The 13,542-nt window shown below is 40.2% G+C and overlaps 1 protein-coding gene across 5 annotated transcripts in view; it reads left to right on the top strand.

Annotated features, from left to right (window-relative positions):
- Nucleotides 1-13,542, top strand: part of EMCN (endomucin) — an 89,681-nt gene that overhangs the window by 48,785 nt on the left and 27,354 nt on the right. For 4 of the 5 annotated variants that reach the window (XR_012158498.1, XR_012158499.1, XR_012158500.1 and 1 more), the window contains 5 exons: nt 2,305-2,334; nt 5,619-5,672; nt 7,643-7,738; nt 9,568-9,592; nt 10,462-10,523. Coding sequence is in view for 2 of the 5 variants with exons in the window: in XM_073340791.1 (XP_073196892.1) it covers nt 2,305-2,334; nt 5,619-5,672; nt 7,643-7,738; nt 9,568-9,592; nt 10,462-10,523 (267 nt within the window). In the remaining 3 variants the exon portion in view is untranslated. Of the gene's footprint in view, nt 1-2,304; nt 2,335-5,618; nt 5,673-7,642; nt 7,739-9,567; nt 9,593-10,461; nt 10,524-10,791; nt 11,352-13,542 lie in introns of those variants that run through there. The other variant, XM_073340792.1, reaches the window with a different exon arrangement.

The following is a 13,542-nucleotide window of genomic DNA, read 5'->3' as shown; positions in this document are numbered from 1 at the left end:
TATTATTTTTCATACAAATAATTTATCAAGCCTCATATCCTGCACCAGCTGTAGCTTCTGAATATTCATTAAAGGTAGCCCCCTTTCAATAAGCCAGTTTGGAGACCACCAAGACAAGGATGATGACAATGAGGTGCACACCAGATAGAAACAGTCACAGTCAGTTAGTCCCTGGTTTGGGGAAGCCTGTGTCACACTAGAAGGTCAGCATTCCACTGCCAGTATATAAAAGGGGAGAGTTTCAAAGAGGGGTTTGGTGCCCAACTCCCATTGACTTGCACAATGCACATGTGAGAGGGTTTAGCACTGTGTCATAAAGAGCACTGTTGGGTGTGATGACAATCTGTGGCTCCAAATCTGAAATATTCATTAGCCTTCTTAATTTCCAAAGATGTTATAGTCTAGACATGGCACAGCAGCCTTCTAACAAGAATAGGAATTACTGTACCGCACAATTACTGAAGTAAATGTTGCATCTGACAGTAAGCATTATGCATGATGCATTGTAAGGTCCATTTCTTCTTCATTAGTGATGCACGTTACTCCTGCTGCTCTGCAGACTACTAGCCAAAATCACTAAGATAATTAATGAATATTCATTTTTAAAAGGGTTTATGACACTTGAGGGTCTGGAGTAACTCTTTACCTGTCACAATGAGGCACTTCAGTTTGTTTTAGGAAGACACTTAAGGTGTTTGCCAGTTAAATGCCAGCTATCTATTGAAAGGCACTTACTCAAGTTGTAGTCTCAGAACTTTTTAGGAATATATTAGTTGCAGCAAATAGGCCCTTGGCTACAGCCAAGCGGCACATAGCACCAGTGGCTTTATGCTTCTCTGATCCGGCTGATGCTGTGCAAGGTCACTTTCGCCCCCACCCAGTCCCGTAAAAGTAGGAGATCAGTTGGCAGTTATGGAGGGGATTGGGCAAGGAAGAATAAGGGTTACAGCAATATGGTCACATGAGATGGTCAGAGGTGGACAGGAGCTCTTAGATCACTGAGAACATAATGATTAAACTTTTACTGCTCTTGCTCTTAGGCTAAGATTAAGCAATTAGAACTGTTTTCTTTCTTAAAAAAACAAACAAACCTGCATTGTACACAGTGCCTAACATTATCTTCTAAAAACAAGTCTGAGGGCTAAAATCTTCTGAGGAACAGAGCAGACTGAAAGCCCCCAGCAGCTCCATACCATGCAGGAGAGATCTCTATCTGTTCATAACATGGCTAGAAAGCGGAGTCACTGGGCCCAGGAGGGGCAAGTACTGCTGTTTCTCAAAGTTTCACTGCGCAGATTGTAGGTAGCAGAAACATAGAGGAAGAAGTGGGGGACAAAAGGTGAAGGTAGGGGCTATTTGTTTTCTATTTAGATACTGTGTTTTTACAAATGTACGTGCTTTTATTTTTTGCTCCCCCTTTTTTCCACCACTCCAGTGTATTCTGTTGTAATACAGACTTAACCTGAAAGACAGTGTGTATGTAACCGGATAATTCTACAATAAGTAACCTCCACGTATTCTGAACAACTTGGTGCTAGGGATCTAAACTCTCTTAAAACAAGAGGTTGAAATTCACACCCTGTACTATGAGCGAACCCAAAGCCGATGTACTACTTAAATCCTCAAAATAGGCCTGGTTCTGGCATTCTGCATAGGGTGAATTTTGTCCTTAGAGAAATCATACCTACCCCCATGTATCTTCTGGGCCACACATGCATTCTTTGTCGAATGTATTGATCTGACCAGAGCTCCTTCTGCTGAGCCTGGAAAGAAGATAGAAGCTATCATGTTGAACAGAATCGAAGAGAATCACAAAGTAACCAGAGCCTTACATCTCAGCACTGCTTTGTGTTACTGCAGTGATGCACGGTGGCATGGACCCATGATGCTGCAAAAATAGCAATGCAATACCCGGAGACCCTACCCCAATTACTTTGTAGCTCACTCGCATGCCATTCACTGAATAAGTGGCTATCTCGCTCCTCATAAATAAGTCCTACTGATTTAGTATTTTTCCAGCTGTATCTTTCTAACCATCATGCAAAAAAGCTTTACCTCCCTTAGTGAAAAATGTTCACTGCAGCTGGGACGGGCATTAAATTTAAAGCCTGTTCCCCCATCATATAACAGCATATAGCAAAACTTTTTCAAACAAAGTTTCAAATTCTTTAAAGTAACACTAGCTTTTGGGGTTTCATAGTTTCTAAGGCATGCAAGCAGTTTCCTCCAAGTATCCGTTCAGTACAGTGCTGCTAATCTTAAAGCAACTGCTAACCATAGTTTTCTTTTTGTCTTTTTTTATAGGCCCACACAAGAAATCAACATCAACACCAAGTAAGACTGAGAAAAGGACCTAGTCCTTACACATTCATTAAAGGGAATTGAATGCAGGGAAGGGAGAACAGAATGAAAAAGGAAGCATACATATAAAGGACACCAGGAAGCTCCAGGGAGAGAGAATGAGTTCAAAGTATAGCACTGAAATGGACAGGAGACACATATTTGTTGCTGCAAGAAGTGGTTTCCCCTGATAATTCAACTGAACATAATATTACAGCAGGAGACACTGAAAACATACAGGGTACAGGCACAAAATTAAAGATATCTAACAAGGCTAAAGAGAGATTAGGTTGCAGCAGAAAATTGATACAAGAATAAAATATTTGCCAAGATATTCTAAGATGATTATTATAGTCATTGTTAATTCTTTTATCATGTTTCTTTTAATTAGCAAGTACTGGCAGATCTCGGGGGACAACGGTTTTCTGTGCCAGTCCCTCAGCTGGTATTGACCTTTCGAACGCTCTTTGGAGTTATCAGAGAGCAGGCTCTTCAGTACTGTGTTCTTTTGTCTCTTCCAGTTCTTTCTAGCACTTCCCCTCCTGCAACCAGGAGGACTAACCCTCTCCCCATACTCCAAGACTTGCATAGATCATTTTCTATGTGTTTAAACATCTTCCAAATTCACATTCAGGATGGGGAGTACAGGTGGGTGGGCCTGGTGTGGGGGAGAATTTCAACTAATGAAACTGATAATTGAGCACAAGTTTGTATTCCTTGACCCATTTTATCCTCTTAATAGAGATTCCTTTTAACTGTTGCAGTTCTCACTGAGAGTCTCATATATATATAAAATGCCATGTGATTTAGTCTACTGGTTCCTGTAAATAGTTTATTCTTCAGTCAGTCTGTCACATAAGTGGGTGTTTCTATGCATCATTTAATGAAGTGAGCTAGAAAAAAATACAAGAATGAATTAAAACCCTTAGCTTCTCACCTGAGAACACACGTGCTGGGTTCTGGGGACTACGTTCACTGTGACAAGCCTTTCTGTTTAATTAGTTTCTGTTACTGGATTTAAACAGTATCCACGATCAGTTGAATTTGTGCTTTCTGTTTGCTTGCCTAATTCTTGCTATAGCAAGTACAGGTAATGTAATGAATGTTTTGATAATATTCCTCTGAGAAATCTGAAGAGATAGCACTGAATTATGAAAGTTATTAGAATTATCTCAGGCTCTTTATGATGGCTTATGAATTCCATTCTTGTATTTTCACTTCCCAGCAGACAGACACCCTGGGAGAGGTAACTTGTACTTTGCAGAGATAAGGGCCTTAGACAATGATTGTCTATATTATATTATAGCACTTAAAGGTGCCAGCCAAGATCAGGGCCCCATTGTGCTAGGCGCTGTACCAATACATAGTAAGCAATAATCCCTGCCACAAAGATCTTAAAATCCTAGACAAGACAGAAATAGGATGGGAATGGAAACAGAGAGAGGAAGTGACTTTCCCAAGGTCACACAACCAGTCAGTACCAGAGCTGGGAATAGAATCCAGATATCATAACTCCCAGTCTAGTTGCTGCCAACCAGACATGTAGCATGTTAAACATTCTCATGAATATCTGTTGTTTCTAGTTATCTGGAAAATGCAACAAACCTGTAGAGAAGCAATCCTGCCCCTTCAGCTGTAGGCAAGCTACTGTTTTATAATTGAGCAGATCAGTATGTTCTGAACACAGGGTTATGGGCAACCTAAAAAGAATAGATTAAAAACTGAAGCTTCCCTCAGGACTGGCTTTGAGTTTGAAATTAGTACAGCAGGGGACAGCCCATGCTCTAAGGTTTAGCTGGGTCTGACACTCAGTTTGTTACTACAATTCTATGCTATCCCTACATATTTACAGTACCAATATAAGAAAATGATAGTCTAGAGTTTAAGGCACTGGACTGGACCTCAGGCCCGTTGAGTTAAGTTTCTGGCTCTGCCTCAGATTTCCTCTGACCCTTGGGAAAGTGACTTAATCTCTATGAGTGCCTCAATTTCCATCTGTAAAATGGGGCTTTCCTTTTTCTCACTCTATTTAGATTATAAGCACTTTGGGATAAGGACTATCTATTACTCTGTGTGTGTGTGTCTGTGTCTGCATGGGCAGTATAATGGGATTCCATCTTGAATGGGGCCTCGAGGGGCTACCATAACATAACTAAAAAAGTAATAACTATACTATGTGCTGTACATAACACTACTATATACTCTGTCTGTGGCACATAATAGGCTAGTCTCCTGTGGGCTGTGTAATACTTTGGTCTACCTTTGGTTGTTGGGTTTAGTGTGAGGGAGGTGTTGGTGGCCTGTGATATACAGGAGGTCAGGTGAGTCGATCTATTGGTCCTTTCTGGCCTTCAGCTCTATGACTCTACGTGCTATTAGTTCTATTGAATCCACCTTTCTCTTTTTTTACTCCATTGTAGGAGAGCTATTTCTTATAGTGTATCTGTATGTAAATCCTATGTAAATGCTATGCTTTACCACTGTTTTATTATTGTTAGGCACCTAACGCTTTGTTTACACAGGCCATTTGCCTAGGTTGTGTGCTCAGTTGCAGTAATTGCACATGCAGTTCTAGGTGCACAATACCACGTCTTGTGTGACTCAGAACTCCTTTTTTTTTAAAAAATGTTGTCATGTGTGCAGTGAAATGGAAGCACAGCAGTTTGCTTTTTCTTTCAAATTCTTTCAGATTCAATGATTTTGTTTTTCTTTAATCTTTCTGCAGTGAGGTAATAAACTACTTGGGTAATTGATACCTGACTCAGATTCAGATTAGTGCCCAAAGGTAGAAAACAGTGCTTAGAACACAGATCCTGGAAAATCCCTAGAGAACTCCTCGTGCTGATTAAACTAACCAACCATTTCTGTCTATAAACACAGCAGAGGGAGCATTCATCTCCCACGAAAACACTTGACTCTCAAGAAAGTGGTTAAAGTTCAGAAGTTTCAGCCTGTCAGTGGTGGTGTTGGTTTCTGCCTGTGGATTCTTTTAGTCAGACTTACAGTGCATGTCCCTGATTCCTGATGAGTCTTTTCTCCTAGCCCACAGCAAATTCCCCTCAGCTAGACTCCTTCCCATTGCAGAGCCCAGGTTACCAAAGCAATTTCTCAGCCCAAATGATACCTTCTCTGTTCTTTAGAACACATATGTCAGTAGGGAGGAAGGGAAGGAGCCACGCTCCTATTCCAGGACGAATTGCATAAAATTAAATAGGGGGGTGCTATCACAAAACAAGGTTTAAATTAACATGAGAGATAATTACTTTCTTTGTCAATAGGTCAAGGCAGATCTGGTAGCAATGACAAACAAGCGGATACTGACCAATATTCCAGTGAGTACATATGTTTCTTCATTCTCCGTCTTTAGAATTTGCTGGTAGAAACTGTTTGATTTTAGGTGAGTGATCAGCAATGAAACTAGCAGCCTTATCTCAGTCCTTCCTGGATCATGGACCCATTACTAAACCAGTTGAACTGTCTCTGTTATAAGGCTTTACTCACAGAGAAGCAGGGCTTACCGAGCACTGAGCTAACACTACTCTCAACTCAGAGCAGTGCAATTTTCCCAGGGACTGAGGGCCATGGGACATGAGTGAAAAACCTCAACTCAGTTGTTCGTACTGAGTGATGACGTGGGGAAATGCATAACTAAATTGTTCACCTTTCACAAACCTTTCATTTAGCACTGAGAGAGCCAGTCAAGGCACAGGGTAAATGTGTGTAGTCCTAGGCTGTATTCTCCAAACTTCTTCAGGCAATTGGTATGAGGGTGCAACTCCCTTTCTTGTATATGATAAAACACATGTACCTCTTGTAGGGAAGTGCTATTGCAGGTCTGGTTTCTAATCTCCTTTCTAATATTTACTCAGCTATATCCAAATTCGGTTTTCTCTAAGATCTAAACTTCGCTCCAGTACAGATATAACTATATTTTAAATCACCTCAAGAAACATTTTGGAAAGGATCAACTCCATCCTTGGTGGAGCCATAAAGATGCTACATCCCCATTTTATCCCCCTACCATAGAGGCCCTTCCAAGTGGCCACCATCTTTTTTTTATCTAGATCAGCTCTTTCTTTGGATCCAAGCAGTATCACTGCTAGTGCTTCGCCTGTCAGAAAGACTGCTACTGAATAATGCAAAGTATCCCCCCACTTCCCCAGAGTCTGAACCTATTGCTTCCTCATCACTGTTAGCCTGGAGAGAGCTGGCGGTGTTCTGGGAACTAAAGCCAGGTTTCCCAGAATCCAGACAATGCCACTGTTTAATCAGTGAGAGAGGTTGCTGTTGAATTGATGCAGGGCTCTATCAGCTTGAGGAGTGCTAGTGTATGTCTGGGAATCTCCCATGTTGCAGGGCAGAGAACCCTCCTTTAGGCCACCAGGCTAGCCTGTTAAACTTGAACCTGAAGGATGGAGCCATGAAAAATTATAAGCAGAGAGAAACTGGGCCTGGCATATACATTTTCCAGAAAGTGTCTCTATTACATAAATCTGTCCTTTTACACATTCTTACTACTTGGCTGGGAAACACCTGTCAGGAAACAACAGATGGTAGGAAATAATAAAAGGAGACAAACTGCCTCCTTTTAAAAAGGGGGCTTTTTTTTTTTTTTGGTATCCTGGTCAGAGGTATTGTGCAGAATGTTGCTAGATTGTGTAACTCCTACACGCCTTTCTGTGATTACCATATTGAAAGAGAAATCATCACTTTTGTTACTGAATTTCAAATCTGCCTTGTTTTACAGTACATGGTTTTTGGTTTTTTTTAATTGTTCCTGGAACATGGGTGCTGAAAATTTACATTGGGCTATTAACTCTCAAGGGGAACATTTTGTACTTTTCTCATGATTAGAGTATTCCCATGTGGGGAGAAATTATAACCCTAATGGTCCAAAGACATGTGCATGCGAATACACTCTGTCTACTTAGGAGTCTGATATTTAAGACACAGACTCCAGAATGATGAGGGATGGTGGAAGAAGCTACTAATAAATTGGTTAGTCTCTAAGGTGCCACAAGTACTCCTTTTCTTTTCTTTTTGCGAATACAGACTAACACGGCTGTTACTCTGAAATCTTCCTTTGTTGCCTCAAGTCCTGGTTTTCAAAAAGGCTGCAAGCCTGACACCTAGTGAATGCATGAGGAGTAACCAATGTAACAAGATTCAAGAGAAATCAATAGCTTCAGCTGTACTGATGGAGGAGAGGCTAAGAGAAGAGATTAATTTGTTTGATATTTATATGTTTAAAGTTACGCAAGTGGAATGTGGTTGGTAAAATAATTTTCTCCACTTTTTGCAGGTATTATTTTGCCAGTTGTGATTGCCTTGATCGTAATAACCCTTTCTGTATTCATTCTGGTGGCTTTGTACAGAATGTGCCAGAGGACAGCCCCAGGTATTTGTTCAACATTTTTCTGCAGCCATGAAGTCTTCGATATATTATTAAAGGAACACTGCAAATGTTTGTATTAAAATCTGACCTATCATACAAATGTTGTATTCAGATAGATAACTGTGCTGATTTTAAAATATTTAGTCAAAAAAGGAATGAACACTTCTTTATTAAGATCACCATGGGGTATATGTAGGGGAGGAAACAACACCTGTTGTAGAACACACAAATCCAATATGTTTAATGCTACCTCTTCTTTAGCAGTTACCTAACAAACAGCTGGGCTGACACTGTCAATGAGTATAGTCTGCAGAGAAAAATTGCTTGGAAAAGGAAGGGGCAAAATAAGTTGCATCTGTTGTTAAAATCAGCTGTGTTCATTTTAGCTCTGTTGAAAACACAAGGGGAAAAAATCAATTTTTCCTTGTTTTGGAGAGACCCCGTGTTTATATTTTTCCTTGTCCACATAAAATCCAAGGGAAAACAGTATTTTCATCAATAAAGCAGTGATTTGGACAGAGCAGTTTGCCACCGTTTCCAATATTGCCCATAACATATTGAGGCTGACGGGGAAATAACGTTACTACATTAATTTTGCCAAATATATTGAACTTAGTGGTCTAGAGGCAAATGCAGTGCGGTACTAAGTAGGAGACACAAATGTGAATCCATAATGTGGTCTCTCTGCTTTCAAGCTGACAAGAGCTGGGAGCTCTGTGCAGGGATTTAGCTGTGAAATTCCTGGGGGCTGGAAATGTGAAGTCATAACAAGGCCTTGAAGCTACAGGCCAAGGTAAATAGCATGTTGTAATAAATTTTGCAAATGACAATGCAACTGCAAAAACAGAGAAGGGAAATGATTCCTTGCCTGGAAAATTATTGAATCTTCATTGCCAAGGAGTGAAGATTTTAGGTGGAGAGAATTTCTCTGGCTTTCCCCCTGCAAATAAACTCAATCAAAGCAAATTTATTTTAAAATTGTAATGAATATTTGTGGATATCTTTTGAAGTATTTGCCTAGCTCTAGCTCACTACCTAAACATCCACACTCTTACAACCGGTGCTGTAGAAATATATCTAATCTAATCCCCCACCCACAGGACAAGAATAAAGAATGTGGAATACACAGCATGCATAATACATTATTTGGGTGTGTCCACTTCTTGTCTAGAAGGCTAGAGACTGTAACATGGGAACTTTGGAGTGTTTACAGATATGTAAAGGAAGGGAAAACTTTTTTATCTCAAATCACACCATGATGATACTGTTATCACATTGTACTCTGATTTTCTTTATTGATGCAATGCCATGAAATTAGGATCAATGTAAAAACACTGATGCATGAGAAGCCCCAAACAAAAAAATCAGGCCTCCAACTGTCCTTTGTGTGTGGGATCAGTGGGAGTTCCAAACGTGGCATGGCTGCAAAATTAAGCTTGCAAGATCTGGAACAAACCCATGAAAATTGGGATTATTCCATGATGGGCAGTGACTTTAACTTGGACAATCTATATAGGAAAAACCATACAGCAGTTCCCTTTAGCTTCATGGTCTTGGAGCAAGGACTTGTTGTGTGACCTCTTGTGAGTCATTTAGTTCTTGTTCCTGAGTTTTGGTAAAAATGATAATTATACTTATCCACCTTTATAAATCATGTTGACCCTGCATGATAAGTGCAAGTTATCATTCCTGTTTGTTTATTGTTTTATTAATATTTGCTGCAGAGCTACAAAATCTCAAAATAGGTTTATGCTAGTCATGGCTGTGTTTGAGCCTGTTATTTAGCCCACATCTAGGCAATCAGAATAACATAAATTTGTTTCCTCTTCCAGAGAGACAAGAGAATGGAACTGAACAGTAAGTTAAACTATGCCCCTGCATTCCTTTAAGCCTAGTCGTGTGGCTCTTATGAAAGCAGCAATTTCTGCATGTTCTTAATTTTCTCCATTGAAATATAATAAACGGTTAACACCCATAAAAATAGCAAAAAGAGGGAAACATCATTTGAGAGTACATATTTCAGGGCACAGTTGAGCCTCTTTGCTTTTTTCTGTCCATTTCCTCTTTGTTTCCCTTTCTTTCCCATCTCCCTTCTTTTTTCTTCTTTCTCTTTTATTGGTTTTTATTTTATTTTTTTGCTCTCCTCCCCATTCGCTAACTCACTAATTCACTTCAATTCAATTAGACTGCATTGGTACAATGAGCTGTACGTGTGTTGTCACAGAGTAAAATTGAGACAGATCCATCAGGCTATATGCTTCTCGGGATGGCTGGAGGGTCCGTTGCTGACTCAGTGGGGCTCAGACATGTATTCATGAAGCTGAATTGTGTTTTGAGTGAAGAAACACAAAGCTTTGGCTGGCGAGCTGCTTCTTGAACCTATAGCTCTGTATGTCGGAGCTGCTTCTGTGGCCAGGTGTATTAGAGACATTGCAGGAGCAGAAAAGGAAGCTTCCCATCTTTCATCCCACAGCAGCTTCTCCCATTAGCCCTCTCCTCTGCACACCCACTTTGAGAAATGTTGGTTTAGGCCCTACAATCAGAGTGATGCAAGAAGACCTTTGTACCCATGCAAAGCCCTACTGAAATCAGTGGGGATTCCCAACATGACAGATTCCACCAGGATGGATCCTGTTACAGGATCATACCCTTAGTACTTTCTGCACTGACAAATATGCAGAAGTCTGATGCTAACTGTCTGTTTAAATGTCTCCCAACTAAAACAGAGCCCCAACAGATAAAGAGGGTGTCAAACTTCTTTCTGTAAAGACAACTTCTCCTGAGACTGGTAAGTGGATGCTTTTCTTTGACCGTAGAGGCTGGGGAGAAGAAGAGTTTGGATGTCGATTGATTTTTACACTGCCCCTGCCCCCCAAAAAATCACAAAATGATTCCTTAGTAGCAGCCAAATAGTGACTTGAAGTAAATGCAGACTCTGTCTTTAATGAAAGTTGGGGGAAAATTACTCTTGTCTGAGGAGATTAAAGCTATGTTTATGGCCCAAACCTAGAAACAATCATAATGACAATTAGTATTATGAATTTGCTCTATGCTAGGAGCAAGTTCAGTATTCCCCTGGAATAGCCATTTCCTGTGAGCAGAATTCCGACTGACCCAATAGTGTGGACAGAAGGTATTTTCACGCTGTCAGGATGCCACATATGGAATAAGGACCCAAAATGCAAGTATTCAAGGACAACGGTTGCAGAGCAGCTGCCCCACTCAATAAACAGTGGTCTGCAATATTTGCAGCCTAAGCAATGCAGCATTGAGAAGCTGACTTCACTGATTCTTGTTGTCCCAGCTGAGAGAAATGCCAAATGGACGTAAAAGATCTGATCTAAAGCTCGTTGAAGTCCGTGGGAGTCTCTTCAATAGGCTTTGGATCAGACCTAAACAATATAGTGAAAATAAGTGGTTTTTTCAAAATTTGTTCAAATTTAATTTATGAAACATGATTTTTAAAGTTTTTGCTGTCCCTTTAAACACCAGTCATTAACAAGAGCCCAAATCAAGGAAACGTAGTAAGTCTGGATAATTGATTCTTGTGACTTCAAAAGAACACTTCTTTTATTTATTTATTTATTTATTTATGTGGGACGCTTGCATTCTTACGTAGAACAGGGTGAACTATTAACATATTTGACAAATAATCCCCTTTTTCTGTTGGCAAATTATATGTGAACAGACTTTAATTATTTACAAATTTGTTCATTATTCACAACTCTTCAGCAAATGGTTGCTTGAAAACTACTTGCTAATGGACTTCTAGTATTTGCTGTTTATAATCTACTGTTCAAGTTATGTACGGTCAGCTGTTTCTACTCTGTGTATAACTCCCATCCCCACAAAGACCTTGGCTTTTAAGATGACCTAGGAAACGTTTCTAGGAGTGTAATCATGTGTGACCCATTATGCAGATATTTTTGTGAACAAAACTTGGCTGATTATTAGTATTTGCAGAAAGCAAATAAAGGGAGTTGCAAATACTGTCTCCAAAATTCCTGCTTTTGGTTTGAATTAATGTTTGCAATTACTTTTTGCAGTATGCGCCCAGCTCTGCTTCTATCACTCAACAGTCTCTTTTGTTACAACATACTGCCCTCATTACAGATTTACATTACAAATTACTCTCTTGTGTGCTAACTTGATGTTGTTTATTGTAAATTATTTACATCATAAAATCTGGAGGAAACAGAGGATATATATAATGTTTGTGAAAGGAATTAAACCTTCCTCATTTTAAGCATAATAAAATAATGTCCCTACAGGACTGAAGGTGGAACTAGGAGCTGCAAGAAAAAGCTGTGAAATGTAGAAGGACTGAGATAGTGATGTTTAGATCAAGACTCAGACCGTGCTAATCTGAATCCCAGTTACTGCACCAAAAAAGCAAAACCTCTCATGAGAACAACTGTCCTCACAGGATTTCAGATTTCACTCCCTCCCCATCCCAATACAGGACCCTTCCTGACCTACATAGGCCCTTCTCCACCGCAGCTCTAGGCACTCGCCATCAGAAATCTGCAGGGAAAGAGTTCCTCAAGTCTCCACCCTTCTTCTTCCTCTTCCAGGAAGTCTCTTCCATTCCTTTAATGGGTCCTGGCTGACTGCTTCCCCCCAGTGGCAGTTTCAAGGGGCTGCTACATAGCTGCTGTGCCCTCCCCTCAAAATCCTATGTGATCTTCTGGGGCCTGGTAGCGGATCCGAACCACCTCTTACATATGGCAGCAAGGAGTGGCATGGTCTGCGGTCTACTGGCTGCACTGCAAATCCCGCCACTCCCGTTGGCCTGCCTTGGAAGCTGTTGCAGTCAAAGAGATCAGGCTCCAAATGCTTTGTCTGGCTGGAGCCGTACCCATTTATCCTAGGTAGGATGCAGAGCCACGCTCCTTCACTCTCTAACTGACCCTGGCCTGCTGTTGCAAGACAAATGGAATCCAGGTCTTAGAAAACACGAAATTGAATTCCAGGGTTTGCTTGGGGTTTTTAAAATGTATTGTTTGGAAACTGAGATCATAGGTGTATTTTAAGGGGGGTTGGAGGGGTGTGTGTGTTTGTAAAATTGCAGTATTTCTTTAAAAAGCTGCATAAAGCTTCTGGTAGGTACTAGATTTCTTGGACACCTACAGGACCTGTTGCTTCCCTCTCACCAATTTTAACACTGGAGTAACTCCGTTGATTTCAGTGGGTTACTCCTGTTTTGAATCAGTGTCAATGAGAAGAGAATCAGGTGCCCTGTGTTTTACAAGAGGGGGCCTGAGGTCTTTTTAATCAGCTTCTAGATCACAGGTTGACTATCTGAACACCTTCTGTGGAGAGAATGCTTAATATTCTCTTACTGAGGTATGCTGTACGTTTGCTATATTTGGAAGATATGAGTCGTAACCACTTAGGGAACATGAATTTTCCCCCTGGTTAATGCTATTCTTATTTAATACACCTAACTCTTTTGCTGATGAAATTCTACATTTTAATAAATGTCGAAATTAAACACATATCCACAGGTATAAAGGCCATTTTTCTTCCAAGTTTCCTAAAATGATTAAATTAATTCTTTTTAAATCCGAAAAAGGACCCATTCATATTACAAACCTTATGAAAATACTTCTTACTCACACAAGTCCTAGTCACCTCAAGGTATCTATTCATGTAAGTAAGATTTACTCACTTGAATATAGGTTGCAGATTTGGGCCCAAAGACAGTCATTTCATAATAGCACAAATACACAGAAACGTATGGTGTGTCAGACTAATTTAGGGAGTATACTAAAAAACAATTACATTGTGAAAAAGTTATTCTGGAG

This window comes from Lepidochelys kempii, chromosome 4 (genome assembly GCF_965140265.1).
Source record: "Lepidochelys kempii isolate rLepKem1 chromosome 4, rLepKem1.hap2, whole genome shotgun sequence".
NCBI classification, from domain to species: Eukaryota; Metazoa; Chordata; order Testudines; family Cheloniidae; genus Lepidochelys; species Lepidochelys kempii.
Note: the sequence above shows the minus strand (reverse complement) of the source record. Positions and strands in the feature narration are given on the sequence as shown.